At 45.2% G+C, this 23,955-nt stretch overlaps 2 protein-coding genes across 2 annotated transcripts in view; one reads left to right on the top strand and one right to left on the bottom strand.

Moving 5' to 3' along the window:
- The window catches only part of ISM1 (isthmin 1), a 74,719-nt gene that overhangs the window by 31,002 nt on the left and 19,762 nt on the right, over window positions 1–23,955 (top strand). Inside the window, exon 2 of the mRNA XM_012780831.2 lies at window positions 15,125–15,361. Within this exon, the coding sequence (XP_012636285.1) occupies window positions 15,125–15,361 (237 nt within the window). The remainder of the gene's footprint in view (window positions 1–15,124; window positions 15,362–23,955) is intronic.
- TASP1 (taspase 1) overlaps window positions 21,460–23,955 on the bottom strand; it is a 311,116-nt gene continuing 308,620 nt past the window's right edge. The window contains exon 14 of the mRNA XM_076010922.1: window positions 21,460–21,962. Within this exon, the coding sequence (XP_075867037.1) occupies window positions 21,936–21,962 (27 nt within the window). The 3' untranslated portion in view covers window positions 21,460–21,935. The remainder of the gene's footprint in view (window positions 21,963–23,955) is intronic.

The following is a 23,955-nucleotide window of genomic DNA, read 5'->3' as shown; positions in this document are numbered from 1 at the left end:
GCTCATCTATTAGCACCCATTAGCCTCTGTATGAATTACAACAAGGAACTCCCTCTGAGCAGACAGCATCCCTTCCTCCAGCCTGCACTTGAACTCCTACATACCCCCTCACCAGATTCCTTTGTTACGTGAACAATTGTACCATGTACCTGGCATGGTGACCCTAAATGAAATGACAGGGAGTCAACTGTGCCCATGCCTATCTGGCTTTGAAATCCTATTTGTTCATCCATCTATCCATTCATTAATTCAAAAGATTTGGTAAGACTGTAACTATAAAGAGAAAAAGACAGTGATTCGGTCATGGAAAACTATGGAGGGCCACCAGGCAGTGCCACAGAAGCAACCAGCGGAAGAGCATCAAGCCGGGAGTCAGAAACTCTGACTCCCTTCTTGATCTAGGCTCATGTGGCCTCTCCTTCCCAATGACTCCCTGGATTATGTCCTATAAAAATGGAGAGTTGGATCCCAAAGCCCACCTTGTGCCCTGCTCCTGCCAGATAGATCTGGTGTTACTATTCCCAGGACTAGCTGTATTTTAACAGGGGATCGTGGAAATGAAATGGCTTCGAAACTCAAAAGACCAAACCCATGGCCACTCCCTCCATCCTGGAGGTGGGGCCTTTAGGAGGGGCTGGTAACCGGGAGTCCAGGTCATTTCTCTCCATTCTCTGTCCCTACACCAAGGTGGCTGGAAGAGAGCTTCACTCTGCCCAGCAGCCAATAGGGGCTGTCTGCTGTTGTCTCTGCTGGTCCCTGCAGTCAGCCAGGCTTCACACCCTGCTGGGCCCTTTATGAGCCGCAGACTTTGGTAGGATGCTAACCTTCAGTTTTCTCTTCGGTACAAAAGGGGTGATGATAATCGTACCCATCTGGTGGGGCTTTGGAAAGGAATTGGTTGAAATGATGCATGAAACAGTGTTTGGACAAGGCTGGTGCAGAGAAGACATTTGAAAAACAGGGAAGGAGGTGAAGGTGTGGTTATTACTCAGGTCAGGAAGATAGAAGCTGGGCCTGAGGGGGAAATCCAGGCAGAGAAAATGTAACAATATAAGAGTGAGTGCTAGGAAAAGCTAAGGAGAGAAGGGAATAAGAAAGGGGGAAATGAATATTTTTTACCACTGAAACGATATCCACTTTACAGGTGAGAAAAACTGAGACACAGGGAAATCACATGCCCAATGGGAACCCCCTCTTTTGTCAAATCCTGTATTTCCCTGGACCCTTTATTGTTCAGAAAATAAAATAACAGCAACAGAGAAGCTTGGCTTCTTTAAGAAGTATCTATGACCTTGCCATTTCTCTCTGATTCCTTTCTATTTTTTTTTTTTCTTGAGTGTTTTTGGTAAGTTTTGTAACTAGCTCCCAGATCCAAAAACAGCACATGGCCCCGCAGCCCCAGGACACCCACCCCAGGTCACCGCTGTCCCGACTTCTAACAGCACTGGTTCGCTTTGCCTGCTTTTGAACTTTATATAAATAGAATCATAAGTCATATGTACTTTTGTATTTGGCTTCCTTTGCCCAATATTATGTTGGTGAAATTCAACGATATTGTTGAATATAGTCATATATATATAGTTTGTCCATTCTCATTGCTGTATAGTGTTTCATTCTATGAATATTTGTTTTATGTATATATTTTCCTAACACATTCTACTGTCAATGGCCATTTGGACCCCGTCACTTTTAAAGCTCATCCTGTACGTTTAGCAGGTCTGAGTCAGTTGCTCAGGTCCAAAGCAATCTGTGACCTACTTTCTCTGTTCTCTGCCTTATCTGGCCCATCGAATAGCTCTCGTTACATCTGCATAAAGTGCTGTGTGCCATTTCATTCCTGCCTTCTTCCCTCATGAACTGGTTGGTCATTGTCTATTTGATTTCATCCTCATTATATCTACTGTTTTTCCTACCTAGGCTTGATTAATCCTAAGAAGTCATCAGATTGCATGATTCAAGCAACCTTGGGCTGGACTGGTACCTAGATGTGAGTTTTCCTAAGAGAATAAGGCCGGGACCCCCTACCAAACCAATAGGGGGGCAGAGTTGAGGATTAAGCGAACCGTGTACTGCAGCCCAGTATTCCCAAGCTGGTCCTCTTAGAAATGTCATTGTAACTCCGGATGGGAGCTACACTTGGGGGAGGATGTGGAATTCAAAATGGCTGCAGACCTTCTTGTTCTAGACAATACCTCTAGGGGAGAAATTAGGACAGCACCACACCGTGAAAGGAACAAGGGTTTTTGAGCCTACTTTCTAGCTATGGGCCTCTCAGCCTCAATTTCCTCATCTGTGGAATAGGGGTACCCATGTCTACCTCACATGGAAGTTGTGAAGATCAGATTTAACATACAGTGCCTGGCATGGATGATAGCTGCTCTTTCTCCCAAACATGTTCCATGTGCCCCAAATGTTCTGTTTACCTCTCCAAATTCCTTTTCCACCTTTTTCCATCATAATTTATTCCTTGAGCATCTGATCTGCATATATTACATGGACAGGCCCCCTTGCTCCCTGGCTTCCGATTGGGCCTGGCCAATGTTAAGCAGGAGATGGAGGGAAGAGGAGAGGGAGGTTGCAGTATTTGGTAAGCCTCCTGAGTTCTCACCTCACCTCTAACCCCACAACTTTCTCTTTCCCTTTGGGTAACAGTAACCTCTCCTTTCCCTGCATCTTCAGGCCTGTGGGTGTAAGATCTCCCTGGCCTTCCTGGCCCTGGATAGCAGAGCATTCTTGGTAGTTTCCGGGCACTTTGCCCAGACATGTGTCAATTGTTCCTTTATTAAGCTCTCTTCAGTTACCCGGTCGGAGGGTGACATCCATCTGCTGCTCAGATTCAGACTGCTAATCCCAATATCAGGATATTTATGCTACGGAGAATAGTAGATGTGTTCCCTGTTACACACACCCCCTTCCTGACTACCTCCCAGAAGGAAGCCCCTGAGAAGCTGGTGGTTCTCTTCTCTTGGACCTCAGCTAACTGCATGGGTTCTAATGGTAGAATTATCTCTGAATCAAAACTGGGAAGTGCTTTGTTTCTCTAGGATCCGAGCAGGAAATTGTATGAGGGAAGGGGGTAATAAAATGATTGAAAGTAGGTTGGGTGCCGTCTGGTGCTTGGTCTTCTGTTCTCCCTGTGGGGGCCCCCTCATAAGAGGAGAAAACTGAAGGAAGTCCCACTCACAAGCCAGAGTTCTCCATATTGCTCCAGCTTGTTAGATCATTAGACCAATATCCACACAGAGGTCTTTAGAGGAGAAGAAAGGGCATAAGGTGGTGATGTTAAGGACTGTATAGATGGCAAGTTGTGCTATCATAATTAGGAACTGGGTAATTTTACTTACTTACATTGGAATCTTCTACCCTTTAAGAATTTCCCACTTTCTATTGTTTTTTTTTATAAAATAATTTTTTTTTATTTCGGCATATTATGGGGGTATAGATTTTAAGGTTTCAATAAATGCCCATTTCCCCCCCACCCCCCAAAAGTCTGATTCTACATCATGACCATCCCCCAGATGGTGCACATCTCACTCACTATGTATGTATATACCCGCCCCCTCCCCCCTCCCACCTGCCCAATACCCTATTACTGTAGTACCTATGTGTCCACTTAGGTGCTACTCAGTTAATACCAGTTTGCTGGAGAATATATCTGGTGCTTGTTTTTCCATTCTTGGGATACTTCACTTAGTAGTATGGGTTCCAGCTCTAACCAGGGTCTGACTGACATTTACAGAACATTCTACCCAAAATCCACTGAATATACGTTCTTCTCATCAGCTCACGGGACGTTCTCTAAGATCAACCATATCCTAGGACACAAAGAAAATCTCAAGAAATTTAAAAAAATAGAAATCATACCATGTACCTTCTCAGATCACAGTGGAATAAAAGTCGAAATCAACCCTAACAGAAACTCACATTTCTACACAAAAACGTGGAAATTAAACAACCTCCTACTCAATGATTACTTCATAAATGAAGAAATCAAGACGGAAATAAAAAAATTCTATGAAGAAAACCACAATGGAGAGACAAGTTATCAACTCCTTTGGGACACAGCCAAAGCAGTTCTGAGAGGAAAGTTTATCTCCATAAATGCCTATAACCAAAAGACAAGAAGATCACAAATAGACAATCTAATGAAACGACTCAAAGAGCTGGAAAAAGAAGAAGAATTTCCCACTTTCTACCTTGCATTTTATATGGGTATAAACATTTCTTAACTACCCCTCTGGAATATAAACTCCTTGAGGACAAAAACCTGTCCGAATATAATTTTCATAATATTAAAACATGCGTCTCCCACAAATATAGAACAAACACATGTCAAAGATTTATTTAACTAATTAAGTAGGGAATGAGGAAGACGCCGATGCCATTTCAGAGCATTTGAGGAATAGATATTTATAAAGTTAGTTGGGAAAGTCATGACGAAGTAACTTGTAAACATAAACAAAACTGGTTAATATCCTATAGGGCCATAAAACAGTCAGCTTCTGGTTATTGTTTCTACTGGACAAAAAACGTTTGCATTTCGATAGGATGAAAATCTGTAAGTTAGCATGTAACTTTTAATCTGAGCCCTAATCAATAGTAAATAACGGGTCAAGCAAAGATATATTATCCTAGAGAAATAAATAATTTGGGACAGGACTGTCATGCTGTGCTCCAGTTATGAAGGGATATACTTGCAGTTATCCTTTTGCTTCATTTCCAAATTTTGGATAATTTGTCTTAACAAGCCATGTGCTATTGGAACTGTCTCATGCCAGCATGGTACCTGGTATATAATAGAAACCTAGGAAGTGTTTGTTGAATGAATCCATGAATAGAAAATCTGTCTTAGCTGTTTATAGAGAAAGATTAGCCAAGCTAATTCAAGGGCCCACAAGTGCATCAGCTGTCAGTTTTCCAAGCAGGGAAGGGAGAACAGAATAGCAGTCCAAATAAGAACAATATATTATAGATAGGTGGGAAAGGGAAGGGGTCCTTGTGGCATACAACTTTCTCTTCACCTCTGGCCATGTTTGGTCTGTGATAGCTCTATAATTGTTTTAGAGTATAAGTAAGAGTTCCCTGAAAAATGAGAATTACTAGTTCCTGGCAGCCCATAGAGCTGTACAGGTGCATCACGAAAGTGCAAGGGAGAACTGTGAAGTCTCAACTATGAATCTCTGAAAAACTGGCAATGGAGCTGTTAACCAAGAAGTACATGTAAATGAAGGAAGTAGGAGGCAGGGGTTTGGAATTTTCCAACTGAACTTACTCAGTTCTAAGTTAGCAGATATGAGGACAGGGAGAAAGGAGAAGGTGTTCTAGTCATGGAAGAGAGAATCTACATTTTATGCCTTTAGAACTATTGGGTTTTTTGTTTAATCTCCTCACCCTCAATTTGACATTGTCAGCATTTGGAATAAAGGTTTCATTTTAATTATTGTGGAATGATTTCTCCAGAACAAGTATCTCTTGAGGATTCCATTCCAAGGAGGTCAGAACCAAGCAGACTGAGAGGTTTTCGCAGTTCTACCTCACCGTGGTCATTTTACACAGGAAGTAACTGAGTTCTTGTATCAGTTAGCCTTTGCTGTGTAACAAACCACCCCAAATTCATTAGCTTATTACATATGTATTATTTCTCATGATTCTCTGGATCAACTGGGCGGCTCTCCTAAGCCCAGGTGGGCACAGCCAGGGCTGGATGGTCTAGGATGGTATCCATCTGCATGACTGGCCATGGACAGATTGGTGGGTCTGGGATAGATTTTCTCTGCTGCACATGTCTCTTGCCATGCAACAGGCTAGCTCAGCCTTCTTCATGGAGTGGCCTCAGGATTCCAAAGAGTGACAAAAAGAGGCAAGCCCCAATGCGCAAGCACTTTCCAAGTCTTTGCTAACTGTTGTCCCTTTGACCAGTAAGTAGCATGGCCAAGCTCAAGGATAGTGTGGGAAGCAACTACCCAAGGTGTGGATATATTTAGAGAGAGGAAGAATTTATGGACCTTTTTGCAAACCAGTCTACCATAGATACAGAGGTGCAATAACTTACCAAAGTCCACAAAACCAGGTAGAGGCCATGCTGGGACCCAGACCCTGGCCTCATACCTCTTGGCCCAGGCCCTCTGGACAATAGCATGAAGCCTTTTCCATGATTCCAAGGTTAAGGTCCAGTTCCTTTTATAACCTATTTTAGAGCTACTTGGAGCAGAGAGATTTGCAGTAGGTTTCAAAAAGGGGCCTTTGCTTTGTTGTGAAGAATCCATCTCCTTAATTAGAATAACAGTTTGGCAAAGGGTCCCAGGCCACCCCCACCCCAGGTCTCAGCCTCTGAACTCTGCAGCCCCATGCTCTTTGGCTTCCCCGCCAGGTTTTCCCTCCCACCAGCAGGACAACCAGCCTTGGCCTGGGCCTCGGGTCCCCCTCATTCCACGTGGGGAGACACAGAATCGCTGAAGGGGATGTTCACCTCTTGGGTCTCCTTGTTCTGTTCGACACCCTCCCTCTCTGGTCAAGGGAGGACTTGCATAGTCGGGCCAATTAGGCTCACTAATGATTTGGTACCTCTTCAAACTGGGTCCTGGAAAACAGGTCCCAGACAGTTACCACTGTTTTCTTTGCCAGCAATGGAGAAAGCACAACTTAGAAAATCACCAATAATCTATATTCATTAAATATTTGCTCGAAGTTTGACTTAAAGGGGAGGCTGAGCTCTAATGTGCCCAAAGAGTAGGGACTGCAGCCCCCTGGTGGCCACCCCTGGCCTGTCCTTTGTAGCTCTGTGCAAGTTAGCTTTCCCTTCAAATCCTAAAACTCAGGATTAATTTAAGGGCAGAAAAAGCCCTGCCCTTAACTTAATACTGAGGCAGTCATGCCTCACACCCAAGCAAGAAATTGATCAAAGTGTTCCTCCTAGACAAGTCCACCATTTCCCCCTGAAAAGGGTTCTGGAAAATACAATTTCTCCATCTCTTTACATTTGCAGAGATGTTTTAGATGATAGTTGAAGTGGGGTTTTTTTGACCAAATTGGCTTTCCACTCTTGTACTCTACTTCTTGCACGTTTTCTTAGACTTGAAAGAATAATTCCTGCTTCATTTCAGTCCCTTCTTTAGCCTAATGGGACATCGAGGAAATGGGTCCCGGAAAGTTTCCACTCTGTTTTCTTCGCTAGCGGTGGAGAAAGCACAACTTGAAAAATCACCCATAATCCACGCATTTTCAAGATGAAAGCAGTTTACAGGATTATTCGAGACAAACCAGTGAAGTGTTGACTTCCATTTTGTCAGCTGGCCCCCGGAGCCTTCAGTTAGGAAAGACACAGGGGGGTGGGTGGCCCCTGCCTCTCCGCAGGGCCAGCTCCCTGCCCCAGGGCACTGCGCTGACCATTCTTCATTTCTTCTAAAGCCTGTGATCATAAGCAAGGTCACTCCCAAGCCCTAAAGTAAACATCCTTATGATACATTCTGCCACCATAACTAGAGATTCCTCAGCTATTAGTCAGACTTGCAACAGCAGGCTCCGTTCCCAAGCAGGACTGTGACACTCCTGCATTCTTGAAACATGATGTGCCTGTGGCACCAGCTCCCAGGGCTGTCTTCAGGGTCCCCCAGCAAAGACTGAAGCACATGTCTGGCTATTTCCCCTCGGCTAGGAATGGTTCCAAAAGAGACGCTGCATTTTCATGCTTACTATAAAATACGCCCATTGCTATTTGCTCTGTTCCTGCTGCCTGAAGGGGCATGATCATCATTGCACACGGGCAGACTAAGCCAACCTTGGGTGTCCAGCCACATACTCACAGTGCACGCTTTCTCCCCAGTAGTCCTGGTTACCTCCTCCCAACACCTCACAGAACAAGGCTCCACCACCCCCTGATTCCACTCCTACACTAATGTTCCCCACCCATCGTCCTGAGCACTAAGAACACTGAAGCACATGTCTGGCTATTTCCCCTTGGCCAGGAATGGTTCCAAAAGAGACGCTGCATTTTCATGCTTACTATAAAATACGCCCATTGCTATTTGCTCTGTTCCTGCTGCCTGAAGGGGAATGATCATCATTGCACATGGGCAGACTAAGCCAACCTTGGGTGTCCAGCCACATACTCACAGTGCACCCCTTGAGAAAGCTGATTTTTATGGTCTACAACCCATTGTATTCATTCTCCTGGTTTCCTCTTCCTAGGAGCATTTGCTTCTCAATCATGTGTAAAGATAATCAGCCTGCCCTTTTATTCCTTTATCTCCCCAAACGGGAAAACTTTTGCTCTTCCCTTTGAAATACCACCAGTGGCATTTCTTGAGCTTATTTTTAGACGTGTGGAAGTGTTCCAGACAAAATCGATGCCCGGCACAGATAAAGCCCCAAGTGTGTTCATGGTGGGGAGAGGAAAACGGAGTGTTTTAATGTGGAAGGAGCACAGCCACATGCCTGGGTGCAGTATGGCTTCCTTTCATCTGGAAAAAGGAAACAAGCATTGTCGATAATAATATGCAGATGTCCAGCCCCAAATGAGGACATATTGCTAATTAGCTATATTGTTAGTGCGTTTTAAGGAGAGAGGCTGCAGTGACGTTAATTATAATCTCTGTTGTTTGTTGTTCAAAGTCTATGGGACCAAACGCATTGCTAATAATATCTTCTTTAATATCTTCAATAGAAGATTCCTGGATTTTTTTTTCCTTAGAATCCCACATAAAAGCTACATTAGGGGTAATAAGGCCTGTAGCCTGAGCCTAATTAAAACAAAATCTAACTAGGCCCTAGTTAGCCAGTGATAACTATAGCCATCATTATCACCAACTAGTACTTATTGGGTGCCCCCTGAGCTTGTGGAATTGGGGGGGATGGGGGCTGGAGATTTGCAGATACAGCCTATTCTTTGCCCTCCAGAAACGTGCCATCCAGTCTGCCTCCAAGAAGTCTGCCTGGCTGTGTTAATCTGGGGATAGTTACCAGTTTTTGCCTTAAAAAGAAAAAGTAGTAAAACTGTCCTAGACAGCTGCAATTTGTTACCAGTTTGTGCCTCTTCTGGAGGCTCTGGAAGTGGTCAAATCAGTCCTGTTTTTCACATGCCAGCCTTTGGTTGATGTTTGCGGAAAAGGGCAGGTGGCTATTTGCAGACTGGGACAATGATACTTAGCATATTTTTTCCAAAAGTGGATCCATCGCCCATTTCCACAGCTTGATCATCCCCCTCGAGGTGATCACCCTAATTTGCCCTGTGGCTTGATTGTCCAAAGAACCGCATTCCCTCTCCTTTGTATTCCTCTGCCTGTGCCAAGTGTCCAGCTGAGGTCTGTGGCCTTTCTGACCACTCTGGCCCTTGGGGTGGCTATGGCAACCTGCCTTGGTCATGAGGACAGCCAAAATGAGCAGGTCCAGCTATGTAGTGGCTGGAGCCAGTGGTTGGACACTTGGTCTTGGACCAGCGATATCCCCAGTATAAAGGACACAAATAATTAAATCGTCTGGGTTTGTCATCTTAGAAACTGCACCCAGCCCTCAGATGACAGATTTTCTTTTCACAATTCATCTGAGCAGAGCTTTTCCCAGGGGCATTTTGGGCTAGCTGATGAGAGCAAGATAGAAAGGAGGAGACCCCAATACTGTACAGCTTCAGCAAAACTCCAGATGTCCCAGAGCAAGCCACCAGGGAAGTGGCAGCCTAGTGGAAAAGTCACAACGCAGTTTGATAGAAGGCTCTCAGGCCAAAGGCTGGTGGGCCAAGGCCTCTGGGTATTGGGCCTGACATGTATAGTATTTAACTCAGTTAACTCATACTATGACAGAGTGGCTCTGATCGTAACACCCCCTCCACTCCAACTCTGAAATCCTTTGGATCTATAAACCTCAGGGAGTCCTTTGCCAGGGCCGCAGTCCTGGACCACCTCCCCAGCATTCCTGCTCTCTTTACCTGCTTCACCTGCTTAACTTTCACTTGCCTTTTCAGTCTGAGCTCAAACATTACTTCTTCAGGAAAACCTTTCTTTCTTTGTCATACCAATTTTCAAAGTGAGGAGTTTTACAATACCTACCTCAAGTGTTGACAGTAGTTTTTCTGGCTTTCTGTTTTTTGTGAGTATCATCATATGCTCATGAATTTCATAGATTCAATGTGCATCAGTCAATTACCATCTTTTTGTTTTGATCCCCAAATTGTCTAATCTTTGAGCAATGGGGACCCGGGAAGCTGGCTCCCGTGTTCTCTCAGGAGGACCGTGTTAATCATTGAAAGCTTCCTTGCTTCACGGCACAGCAACGTCTCCCAAACTCGTCTGTCCCTTCCCTGCCCGGGATCTGGATGCAGCCATTTGTCCAAAAAGCTCTGGTTCCTTTTAGGGAGGACAAACTAAAATTCCCTGATAGAAGTCATTTTAAATTTTAATTCTCAAAATTTAGTAATTGTATTTTAGGTCAGTTTAAAGAAAATATTACAGTACACAGTGAGCATATTTGAGAAATGTTATGTGTAGATGCTAAGACAAAGAAAAGATTCTTTTAATGTCTGCAGAGGGGGTAGAGGGTAGACTTGGAAGAGGGTATTAGGCAGGCATGTTAGCAGCAAAGCATGGCATTCATGCCCTGTCTGCCACTGGGAAGTTCACCACAATGTCTCCTTAACTATCCTGTCAGTACTTCTGCAATTGGGGGTTGTGTTCAGTTGCAAAGCACAGAAAACCCAGCATAGAATCGTTTGGCTGAACAGGGCTTTCCAATTTTTTATTGGTGGTCACAGCTCTAAAATAGGACTGATAAGAGGGAACATTGCTACTGGTGCTGCAGTATTGTCAGTGTTAACATTAATATTGGTGACAACAGCATCATTAGCCTTAGCACCATTCCAGGACTGGCATGATCACTCCACAATGCCATCAGGGACCGGGGCCCACCATCTTTCCAGTCAGCTACGCTCAGAGTACAGCCTTTATCTGCACATCTGCCAGCTCTCTCATTTCACCTCAAGCCCTGTCTCCTCATTTCAGGCAGGAGAAAGTGGAAGAGAGAAAGGCAAAAGGCAAAACGGAATCTGCCTCCTTTTTAGCAGTTCTGTCCAGCACCTTCCACTGACCCCTCATTGGGAAGACTGTATCACATGGTCACACCCAGCTGCAATGGATGCTGGGAAATGTAGTTTTAGCCAGGCACATTGCCACCAGAAATAAGCACTGCATAAGAAAAAGAGGGGGATGGACATTGGGTGGGTAATTGTGATGTCTGCTATAGGACTGCCATCTAGGGCAAAATCATAGGCTGTGAGAGTATGGTATATTGTATCAATATTCCTATTTTAGATAAGTATAGGTTCTAAAATAATGGGGAGATAGGAGCTATGCACAAAGATGGGCAGCATAAAGCAGTAGCTAGATAATTTGACAAAAATGGTTCACCTGCTTCAGCAGTTGAACTGAATACAGGAGTGTAAGCTGTATAGAAACTTTAGTTCTTCTGTTTTTCTTTTCATTGGCAGTCACAACTCTAAAATTACAATCACAGGAGGGAACGTTGCTACTGAACATTGCAATACTGCAGCATTGTCAATGTTAACTCACAGACTGAAGATCAAATACTCAAAGACACATTGTGGGTAAAGAAATATTTTCCTAAACTGAGCAGGCCCCGTGTGTCACTTTAATTCAGGCAAAATGAATCCTACAGCAGCTTGGAAAGAATGATGTTTCTTTTCTTAAACTCCTGGACTTTCCTAAGCTATTGTCTTCAGAGAAGAGTATTTGCTTATCTGTGTCAAAAAAAAAATAAACCATTTAAATATTCACTTGAAGATCCACCTCTCCTGAGAAGCTTCACTCTGCTAGAATAATTTAAATGGAATACTCAGTGAGTGAACTTGGCGATGGCTGGAGTGATGTCCCCAACAAAGACCTCCAAGGGGGACTCTGGAAGGAACATATGCAGTGTGTCCCTTTTGAGGGAACATGAAAAAAAGACTTTTGCCCACATTATTAGCAGATCCTGCCTGTCATCTCCTGCCCTGGATTGCAAATCTAGATTACCAAAATAATGGCTACTCCCAAATTTTGTTATTGATCGAATAAAAGGGAGTTTCCTTTATATGGACTGTTCGTTCTTCAACACACTTCCACCATCCTAGGCCTTCCAGTTTCTAAATAGTTTGGGGGCATGCCATTGCAGGGAGCCAAGGTTTCCAGTTAAATATGTTTTGGAAGAGGCGCAAGAGTAACAGATATTCAGAGATTGTGATTAGCATTTCTTATTACTTCCCATCTTCCAAACACTGTACAAAACTGAGCCTTTGTCTGGGGGGCAGGGCAGTTGGAGAGAGATGGGGAAATACCACAATTGTGTGCATAACTGAAGCCAAAACACACTTTAGCCCTAGTAGTCTGACTATTCCCGGCAGAGGCACTTGTGGCCTGACTTGCCCAGCCAATGGCCCTAACTCTATGTTCTCTTCTCATGTGTAGACACAACCCAACCCGAGTTATCTCAACCATCCTGCTGGGAGGATACGGGTCTCTTCTTATTATCTGCCTGGCTTTACATGGAGGGTCATTGAGCCACAGAGAGTCTGAGGGGTTTGCTTGGTCTGAGGCTAAGCCAGAATCACTCTGTGGTGGTGAATTTCCCACCAGGAAAAATTCAAGAGTCAGATCAAGAAATCAATTAGATTCAGTCCCTGTTTTTTTCAGACAGCTAAGCAAAATGTTATATAGCAGCAAAAACACATTTCCCAGTTCTTCTTCTAAAATATAAGTTTTAGTAGTAGAAAGAGTACTTCATCACGGGGAAAGGAAAGAGAACTCCATTTTTAACCCAATTTAGCGGTGTGTCTCAGTTGTTGCAGTGAAGTTAGGGCTTGATTTACAGGGATTCCCTGAAGCAATTGGGAAGCAAATTCTGGGCCCCTTCAGGGACTTTTAGCCCTAAGTCCTGTACAAGAAATTCTCCATGAGCATCCAACTGTCCACCCTAACACCGTTGGAATAGTTTTAGGGTTAGCGATCCAGGGAGAAAAGCAAGGGAACAATTGCATTCAGTTATCTCCCCCTTGGGGTGTCATAGAGAAGTCTTATGTTGAGGAAATGACTTAGCATGTTCTTCTTTCTGTCCCTCTCTCTGTCTGTCTGTCTGTCTGTCTGTCTTTTCTGTGTGCACTGGACTCAACCAAAGAATAACACATTTGGCTTCTGTTGCATTGAGTAATGCTTCGAAATGTCAGGGCAACTCCCTCTACTAGGATGTGCCAGGAGACAAAATCCATGGCAGAGAGGTGGCTGGAAAGGTGAACAAAGACACTGCCCCTGGCCACATCTCCTGAGCCAAAAGGAAGGGCAAGCAAAAACATGCCCCAGAGCAGCCAGCCTTCCCCTCTGCCACTGCGTGTTGTAAAGAGGAGGCAGACGTGGTCTCTATCCCCGCCCTCCTCTTGGCCTCTTTGAACATTCACAAAGGTGGTCTGTGCACCGGTGAGTTTATTCCTCAGCCCCATTCCTGTTGAAAGAGGAATATAATAATAAAAAATCCATTCCCTCGGGTTAGCTCTCTAAGAAGATATCTATCTGCTGTGGGTAATTTTTTTCCCTGGGCCGTTTCTGACCTTGGGTACTCGGAGCCATGAGTGTTTCGATACCAGCTGTAACCCTTTGGCTGGGTCACGGGCATTGTGGTAGGGGGTGGGGTGTGTGCGTGGAGACAGTGTGCTGGAATATACACCCTCAAACCCCAAAACATGCCCAAGAATAACAAGAGCATTAACCGCTGACCCAAACACTGGCGAAATTCTATCTCCACTTCTCCCTCCACCAGTAAACACGAACGTGCCATCCCTGTAGGCTGGAGGAAGCCTCCAGTGAGAGGTCCGTGGAGCAGGAGAGGAGGGGAAGAAGGGATGGTTTGGGCAATGAGTCCAGCAACTTGTATACTCTTCAATCTTAGAATAATTTCCCCCAGTGACAACTAAATAGAGACATTTTTGACTAGCTGGGAAAAAACAATGGATTTGCACTTTTCAGAATAAAGGCATTAGATGTCAGAGTGCCTTGTCGTCGCTTTTCCTTTGGCTAGCCCACTCTCTTCATCCTCTTCTCACACAGTTCTTCCCTCCCTCCTTCAAGCTACACCAGCCATTCTGTAGCCAAGTTCATTCCCCCCCCTAGGACTTGGGTGTTCCCTTTGCTCTTCTCTTTGCTAGAATGTCCTTCCCCCAGATCATAGCAGAGTGCCTCCTTCTCTTGTTCAGATCTGGCCTCCAATGTTACCTTCTCAGAAAGGTTCTCCCTGGCCACCCATCTAATGTTTTCCTCAGTCACTCTCTGTCATCTTCCTTCTTTTCTCCTTAGCTGTTACCACTCTCTGGTCTGATCTGATTTATCTATATATTTATAGTTTATTCCCACTAACTTGATGTACAGTCCAAAATAATAGCTTCTATGTCTGTCTTGTTTATTGCTGTATCTCCTGTGCCTAGAATGTTGGTATTTGTTGATTGGATGGATGGATGGATGGATGGATGGATGGATGGATGGATGGAGGGATGGATGAATGGATGTTTGATAGATGGATGGATGAAAAGATGGATAGATGGATGAATGGATAGAGGAATATATGGGTGGATGTATGGATGAATTGATGGACATATGGACAAACAAATGGATAGATGGATATCATCAATACTTTGCCTCAAGTATTTTAGCCAGCGTGGTCAGCTCTTTTGCTCCATGGCACACACCAAAGAAACCAACTCTGGACACTAGAGCAGTAATTAAAGCCAGCACGATTGATCAGTTGAAGTTGTGAGAAGGACAACATAATTGTGTTCCAGGTTTAAATGAGCACCTATTCTTCTTCCAAATAGTGTTTTAGTTTTGATGTGCTCTGATGCTTAATAAATAGCCCATACCTCACTAACCCTCAGAAAATTCCCAGGTAGCAGGCTGAAGGAAGTTTTCTGATGATTTGGCTTTTACAAGATGGGGAAACTAGACCGTGGGGTAGCAAAATGAGTTGGGAATATCATGCTGCCTTAACTCCAGCCGCTGAAGATTGTCCTTGCTCCTGAATTTAATGAACGGTTAAGGGGGGCATTTTTTCATCGTGTGTCTCCTTAACATTTGTTTGTTGGCTTGTTTGTTCGTTTTAGAATAACCTCAACGTGGAAAGTGACTCCACTTCAGAAACCGGCTTTTCTCTCTCCAAAGAAGCACCCGGGGAGCATCCAGACCACCCGGCTGCACACCAGCCCTTCCCCAGACAGCCATTCCAAGAGACTGGGCACCCTTCACTGCAAAGAGATGGCCCCAGATCCTTTCTCCTTGATCTACCAAACTTTCCAGATCTTTCCAAAGCAGATATCAATGGGCAGAATCCAAATATCCAGGTAATTCTTGGCAGCTGGAAGGTGGAAGAAAATGAAAACAGTCCATGTTTTGTTTCCTGATCTGATTCCAATGGAAACTGCAGCCTCACTTTACTTTTCCTCTTAACCCTTTAACCATTCCTGCCCATGATCATGTGACCTCCACAAGAACAGTGTTACGTTTCACCTACGTCACACTCCTGATTGTGAGATGTACCATTATTTTGTGAACCACTCAAAAGGAGAAATCACTAATCATTAAGGTATGACACACCAAGAATTCTAAGATACATCCTAATTTCAGAGATGTTGAAATATGAAAACAAAACAAAATAAAATAATATGCCCTAAAGTTGATGAAACATAGTGGTTGTAGGAAAGGGCCAATCTTACATGTGAATAGATAAGGCGAACCCGAGTATGATTCCAAAGCACTCAGGAAGGCACTTTCTCTCAAGGCCTCTCTAGCTTGCTTTGGACACCAGAAATTTCTTCAGCAGGTGACAAGCTTCAGTTGCTCTAAAGTGTAAATGACTAATAAAAAAAAAATTTTATAAGAGGAAGGAATGTGAGAATAGAAGTTCCTAGGGGAGAGACGAATACCTTCCTCTAAGTTGGAATTGGACGAAGCAGAGGAAAATGGGAGGTTAGATACCTAGGATTGAAAACAGTAACTCTCATCTACACTGAAATATTAATAGCTCGGTGTACTTTACAAAGCAAATGTTGATCTCATTTGACCCTCCCAACATCCTCATGAAGGAGACAAAGTACATGTCATTTTTTCAATACCATCCATAATGCAACAGGTAGTCTGGAAGTTACTAGTTGGTTTACCCAAGGCCACATGCCTAGTAAACAGTACTCGTAGGGCTCAAATCCAGTCTCTCAGACTCCCAAAAATACTTCCCCCACTAGTCTGTGTTTTAGAGTCAAACTTCTAGTTTTGAATGTTGCTTGTACCTCCCTCTGTTTCTTCCCAAAGATGTCTGAGAGAGGCTCTCCCCTCCCTGGGCAATCCAACCCTTACCCAGCTCCTGTCCTCATATACCTTCTTCCATATTCTTAACCTTTGGTCCCAATTATTTTCGCTTGTGAAGGGTAAGCTTTTCCTTAGTCTTTCTCTCTGCACCAAATGCCAATTAGCCTGCATAGCAGGAAGTTCCTGAACCTGGCCTCAGAGCACTTGATCTTTAATTATGTTCTCTCTCTCTCTCTCTCTTTCGCTCTCTTTCTCTCTCTCTCTCGACTCTGCATCATACAGTTTTAGATAAGGTTTCCTTGATCAGAGCTGTTTTGCTCATAACAACTTACTTAGAAGACATCAGCCAGCCTCTGCTACATTATAAAATGCTGCATTAGGCTATGAAATTAAGAAATGTAAGACCAGTTTGCTCCAGGAAGTGACATGGGTGGGAAGATCCCAGCTACCACACATAGGACAGTGCCAGAGGGATCATGAAGACAAGAGGAAGAAAAGCACTGTGTCCCTAGGTGGGCAGATCTCAACAGATGGGGAGAAGTAGGGAAGGGCTCTGTGGATGGCACAGAAGTGAAAAATGTTGTGGAGGCCACTTTTTGGCAACCCATGCACAGAAATCACTGCATGACCCCATTAATATTTCTGGTCAATCTTATATTTTTCAAATTGATTAATTAGAAAAACAGGTCTTTTGTGCCAATGCCCCCTCCAGGAATTGGATACAAGGCTCTCTGATAAAGAGCAATGGGTCCACTTGGGAGAGGTATAGATTGTCCAGAACAAAAAGCCATGGGCATCTTTATACCATTGCTTAACATATCAGGGCTTCGTCTACATGTTTAGAGATTTTGCAGTTCCAGGACCAGACAGCCCTCATCCCAAGGGTGTTTAGGCCATGCCCAGAACACTCTTAAGCTTGCTGCGGCTAGTGTTTCTTCTCAGGGGTGGGAAGTGTCACTTGTGCAGCATAATGCTGAGGACCAAGCTATCAGGGTAATAGAGTTAAGAATTAGTAATGTGAAGTTGCAGGAAAATACCTGGCTGCCCAGGGAGTGTTCCCTTGTCAAGGTTACTGGGTGCCTTGTGCTCAGCCTCAGAACCCAGTTTCGGGCACAACTTCTCAGGATCCCCTTTCTCTCTCCCAGATGAGTGAATCAGTCTGGAAAAGCCCATCCCCTACCCAGACCCTGCTTGGGTCTTTTAAAAATATTACTTAGGCCGGGTGTGTGTGCGGTGGCTCACGCCTAGCACTCTGGGAGGCCTAGGCAGGTGGATTGCTGGAGGTCAGGAGTTTGAAACCAGCCTGAGCAAGAGCGAGACCCCATCTCTACTATAAATAGAAAGAAATTAATTGGCCAACTAATATATAGAGAAAAAATTAGCCGGGGATGGTGGCGCATGCCTGTAGTCCCAGCTACTCGGGAGGCTGAGGCAGTAGGATTGCTTGAGCCCAGGAGTTTGAGGTTGCTGTGAGCTAGGCTGATGCCACGGCACTCACTCTAGCCTGGGCAACAAAGCGAGATTCTGTCTTAAAATATATATATATATATATATATATTACTTAAATGTTAGGGAAGAACAATGGCATAAAGGCAGGTGGGAGCCACAGAGCTGGGAACCCCAGATTACTGTCCCCCTAAAAAAGAGGGAGGGCAGCTACCAGGCACTGCACCCTCTACAGCCCACGTGACAGATTGTCATGCGTCAGTGGAGCAGCCAAGATGGCAACTCAGTTTTCATCATAATGCGCTATGTTGTTGGCTGAATAAGAAGTGCAGAACACTCTGGAGCATTTCTGCCCAGCTTTCCGAGGAGAGAGGGGGCTGTCGGAGTCGCAGCGTGTGGCAAGAACTAGACTGACACTTGGAATAAATATGGGATAAGTTATGAGAGAGCCACACTGGGCTGTGGATGTTTGTGGCATGAGGGTCTCTCTGGCAAAACCTCTTGGACCTTTATAAAAATGCAACTTCCCCACGAGGGTCACAAAAGTATGGTTTCAGAGATAGTCTCAGTGGAAATGGTTGGCTCTCATCTCCAAGTTCCCAAGTCACCTGCTCATGTCGGCATGTTACAGATGAAAAGTCCCAACTAATGCTTTGTTTTCACTTTGTCTCAACCCTGCCCCAGCACGGGAGCACAAAGTTTCCCTCCAGGTGGTGCTTCTGGAAAAGATGCTTTGGGGGGCAGGGTGGGAAGAGGAACAGTGTTACTTCTATGAGGTCCCTGTATTTTTCTTGGGTTGCCCTTTGGACAGCAAAGATCACCATAACTCCCAAGAATGAAACACACACACACACACACACACACACACACACACACACACACCACTAGCCGCTGCAGCACCACGCACCACTGCACTTGAGTAAACCAGTTCCCTGGTGGTCTTTTAAAACACGAGGTGCTTTTTAAAAGGGGGTGATGGTTTCCGTGTTGGCAGCCCTCGCCCCTTCCTTAGACCACTGCTCTTTTGTTGAAATCCACTGGTTTGACACAGGGCAGATTCAGCCAAGCAGACAGCCCCGCTGGTCACGGTGGGCCCCGTCAAAGCATTCCCTGTCCCTGGGTAGCGGGGTAGAGACAGGTGAAGGGCCCATCAGTGGGGCGGCTTCCGCTGCCGGGGCCTCTGGCCTCATCTGCCCCTTCCCCTGGCAACCTGCCCTGGCCCCCACCTAGTTATCCCGAGCTGGAGCTGGGGAGCCGAACAGGAATTCAATACCCCTCTCCCTGAACCCCCCAGCCCTGCAGGCTCTGGCAGCATTTCCCACGCTCCGGGGCTGCAGCCGCTGTCTGTCCTGCAGAAACAGCCCGCACCTTTCCACAGTGACATTGCTGAGCCTGTGCAAGGGGCCACGTCCCTCTGGGGCCTCTTGACATTTGGGTGGGAAATTCTTATAAAAGCCCCAACATCTGCTTCTGTAGAGCATTTTTAATCCCCAGAAGTCAGGCACTCTCTGTCCCAAGAGAATCAGAATCTCTATTTTAAGACTGGCTTCAGGCTGTGGAAGTGAGTGGGAAAAAAAAAAAAAAAACCAACAATGTGCAACATAGAAAAATGGCCTCAAAGTCCCGAACTGAATCTCCATGTGAAATTTAAAACAATACAAGGAGTTGAGTTTTATTAGGGGGAAAAAAATCATTCAGGAAAGAAAGTAAATCCCCCAGGACAGGTTAGACTTAAAGTTTAAGTACCCTTGGCTGGGTTTTCAGTCTGTAGCTGATGGTCAGATAGCAGAGAGAAAAAAAAAATCTCTAAAATGAACTCATTATTAGGCTTACTGCATCAGTTCATGACTATGGTAGCTATTCACAACCAAATATTTCTCTTTTCTGGATCAATCTGAGATTAGTATTCATTTCAACCAATATACTTATTTCTTTTCTTCCATTGAGAGGGACTTAAAAACAGCCTTCTAAAGGCCTTTTCTTCCTTGCACAGACTTATTCATACGGCCACAGGCCTCTTGAGTGCCTCCAGATACAATCAGATGAGTTGGCCAGGGCCACAAATGTTGTATGTGCTTCTACTTTTGATTTCTCTTCCTCCTTTTTCTCTAAAATACTTTTGGAATGGAAGGTCTGGCTGAGTAAGAACCAAGAAATGTCTGTGCCCAAGACACAGACTTATGCCCCTCCAGGGACAAGCCTGTATGGCTCAGATCGTCTTGGGCTGCTGCTGTCCCCGGTCAGACTGACTTGCGCTTGGGATCAGGTGCCACCATTTAGTCACCCAGGCTTCACCTCTGTAGCCTCGTGTGGGTCACTAGGCCTCTCTGGGCCTCAGTTTCCTTATAAAGTCAGAAAGATACTAGTACCCCTGAGCACCTGTGTTGCATGATACTACATGCAAGTATGGTTATCTGCAAGGATTAAATGAGAGCATCGATATGAAGCGCTCAGCACAGGGTAAGCTTCCCAGAACTGGTAGATGCTGGTTGGTGATGACATTGGGGGTGAAGGTGACAGAGGAAATGTGTATACAGGTAACGGAGAATCAGAAGCTCTAGTTTTGAGACCGACTCTCCACCTTTCCTGCTGTCTACCTCAGGAACTTGAATTCTCCCAGCCAGTTTCTGTGCCTGAAAATTGGGTCTAAGTTGTGTAGAACAGACAACAACGTTTAGGCAAGCATGCTGCAAGTGGCGAAGCATTAACCACAGTTAGATGGGGTTGCCACAGCTGTTTTTAGAGCATCAGCGCATCTAAGATGAGGGGATTACGTATCTTCCTAGTGCATTTTGTGTTCTTTCTGTGGCAGTTGTCAAGGAAGGTGGGGTATAGTATGGCCTGGATCCAAAACCTTTGCAGGAGACGTATCCCTGGATGTTCTGTGCTCCTAAGGAAATTGTCTTGCTGTCTGGGAAACGCCCACCCATACCCACCGGGTCCCCACAGCGCTCAAGGCTCAGAGGACCAACGAGCAAGAAGACCCTCCTGGGTTTCTTGGACATGAAACTCTGTATTCAGTGGCTTTGAAGGACATGAACTCTATATTCACTGGCTTTGCTTTATTATCAGTTAGACTGAGAATGGTGTCAGTTTCCCTATGGAAAATGCATTTCAGAGCAGCAGTAAAGAGTTTGTTTCTAATAAAAGTATTAACTATCAAGAGAAGGAAACCGGATCAAGGTGCATTGGGTCTTACTCTCCTTTCCCCGATTTTGGACAGAATTCCCCAAATTGGCACGTATTTTGGACTCTCTTTCTTGGAGCTGGGGCTATTCTGTCAGAAGTTGGACTTGAGGCTTTTGAAATTGTTCCCTTTCTGTTAGCATCTTGATTGGTGGTGTGGAAAAGTCCAGAAGAAACAAATATATGGAGACATTTCAATGATGTGTATTGAGGACGAGAAAGGATGGTAAGGTCTTGCAACTCTGCTGTGCTCCCTCCCACACCTATGGTTTATCGTATTGATGATTGTTCCAGACATCTTTCTCAAAGGATTCTTTGACGCTAAAAAACATGTAAATAGAATGAGAGCAACAGGAAATATAAAACTAATCCCCACCCTTTGAAAAGTCATCGACCATGCTCATTAAGGCTTTTTAATTGGATGCCTATGAACCTTCAGGTTGAGGACTAGATTTCTTCTTTTGATATCAGTATGAGGTTTCCACTCTGTTAACCGTAGGGAAGGGTGGGTCCTGAGATTTGTTTGTTTTTTTGTTTTGTTTTGTTTTTTAAAATTCAGTTGGACCAGTGGCTAGCAATTAAAGGGAAAAAAGAAACCTCTAAGTGTGGAGATTTAGTCATTGATATAGTTTTTGGAGTAAATTTGTATTTTGCTACTCAAAGCCTGGCCAGGCAACAAATCTATTTTGTTTGGAGCTGAGCAGCAATTTGGGGGGAAAATCGTATTGACGGTAATAGCTTGAAACATGAAATTGTTTTTATTCCCAGCTTGGAGAAATTGCAGGGCACATCTCATTTAAGCAATCCCTTTGACTCCAGTCTGAATACAAATGGAATACCAAAACTGTGGGGTACATTTCCCCTTATCTCCTACCCAGAGACTGATTTCATTACCATAATTGCAGGCTTGCCTGGCTCTTGGCAGCCTCTCCCCTCCAAGACCCTTTATAGCCTTCCAGATGATTGTTGCAGCTCAGTTGTTCAGTCTGCAGGCAGAGGGTGACGGGGCTGCAGAGGAGAAAGGGTACATCTCCAAGGCTCAGCACTGCCCTGCCACTGCCCCGCTTGGTTCTGCACCACCCCAGCTGTCCATTCCTCCACCACTCGTCCTTCCAAGGCCCTGTGTGGATCCCACTTACCATTACTCCCCAGCAACCATCCTTTTCAGCATACAACAATGACACCAGATGTATGATGCATCCATTTTCTTTTCTCCCTTTTTTTCTTTTTTGGGGGATTACTAAAAAGCTCCATAGTTACTTATAAATATGCAAGGGATGCCTATAAGATTGGGGTAATAATTGGTGGCATAAAGCTAGTGGTGCCCTTCTCGGCATCCCACAACAGAGGAGAAAGATGCACTTGGCCCATCTGAGTAGACTCTGCAATTGAGGGTCACCCTCTTGACCATATGTCTGGACTGCACAAAACCACAGCCCGGGCCCACCATAGGCAGGGCAACTTCCTTCCAATGTCAAAGTGAGCAGGATTCAAACCTTCCTATTGCTCACACAAAAGGAAGGGGCTATCTGTCTCTAGGATGGGCACACCCCAGTGCAATTTGGCAGAGCATCTCGGCAGCTCTCTCAGATGTCAGGTTAGGGCAAAACTGGAAATGCATCTGCCCAGTACATCTTGCACTGATTACTTGGAGCGCATGTTTCTGATTCATTTGCGCATAACTCATCCAGGGGGTGTTGCAAGAGCTCAGTGATGGCCAAAGGAACCCAATGAGTCTTTTATTATATTTTTTAAACAAGTTTCTCTACATTGATTGTCTCTCAGAGCCAAGAAGCTGCATTCTTCTAGCCCCGTGACAGACTTCAAGACTAGGCTCCGTAAATCCGAGAGCAAGTTCTAACCTTGGTTCCAGGACTATGTGCTCTGCCCCTGAGGGTTGGCTGAGGAGTGTGCAGGCTGGGGCTGGACTATGGGATAAGTGACAGTCAGAGCTGAGAAAGCCTGGTCTCGAGGACCCTGTGCTCACATCTGGGCACACCCTGTGGCAAGCAGCCCCCACCAGCACCTGTGGCCTCTGTGCTCCCTTGGTCTCATGAGGGTACAGTCCCTCTTTCACTTCCTTTTCTAGAGACAGTGTCACAAAGTCGGTAAAAGCATGGGTTCCAGAACCAGAGTCCCCTCGTCTAGCTCTGTGACCTTTGGCAAGCTGTTAACATCTCTGTGTGCCAGTTTTCCCTGTCCATAAAAAGCTATCTGTGGCTGTCTAGCAACCACCCCAAAACTTAATGGCTTGAAGCAATGACCACTGGATGGCTGTGGGTCGGGGATTGGAGCAGGGCTCAGCCAGCAGAGCTTGCCTCACCTCCATGTGGTGGCAAGAGGGGTGGCCCACCCGGGGCTGGAGGGTCCAGGGGGGCCCCACTCACGTGGCCAGGGCCTGGACACTGAGGTGCCTTGGCGCTCCTCCACATGGCCTCCCCCTTTACGTGGTCCCCACGCAAGCAGTGGTCTAGGCTGCGCTAGCTTACCTAACAGTGGGAGCGTTCCAAGACAATGAAAACGGAAGCTACGAGAGCTTTTAAGACCTGTCACCATTCTGATCCTACCCATTCCACTGGACAGAGCGAGTCACGTGTCAGCCCAGATCTCCAGGAAGGAGAAATAGACCCCAGCTCTTGGTGGGAGGTGCGGCACACACTTGCAGGGATGGGAGGTTGTGGAGGGTTAGATAAATTAGTATCAGCAGAGCTTTCAGAACAGAACCTGGGAAAGATTTTGTATTAAATAAGTGTTATGTTTCCCTCTGATTATTCTAGTGTCCCTTCAAGAACACATACATGGCTGGGCGTGGTGGCTCACACCTGTAATCCTAGCACTCTGGGAGGCCGAGGCGGGCAGATTGCTCGAGGTCAGGAGTTCGAAACCAACCTGAGCAAGAGCAAGATTCCGTCTCTACTATAAATAGAAAGAAATTAATTGGCCAACTAACATATATATAGAAAAAAGAAATTAGCCGGGCATGGTGGTGCATGCCTGTAGT

This window comes from Microcebus murinus, chromosome 16, assembly GCF_040939455.1.
Source record: "Microcebus murinus isolate Inina chromosome 16, M.murinus_Inina_mat1.0, whole genome shotgun sequence".
NCBI lineage: Eukaryota > Metazoa > Chordata > Mammalia > Primates > Cheirogaleidae > Microcebus > Microcebus murinus.
The sequence above is the reverse complement of the archived record's forward strand: the minus strand, read 5'-3'. Positions and strand labels throughout refer to the sequence as shown.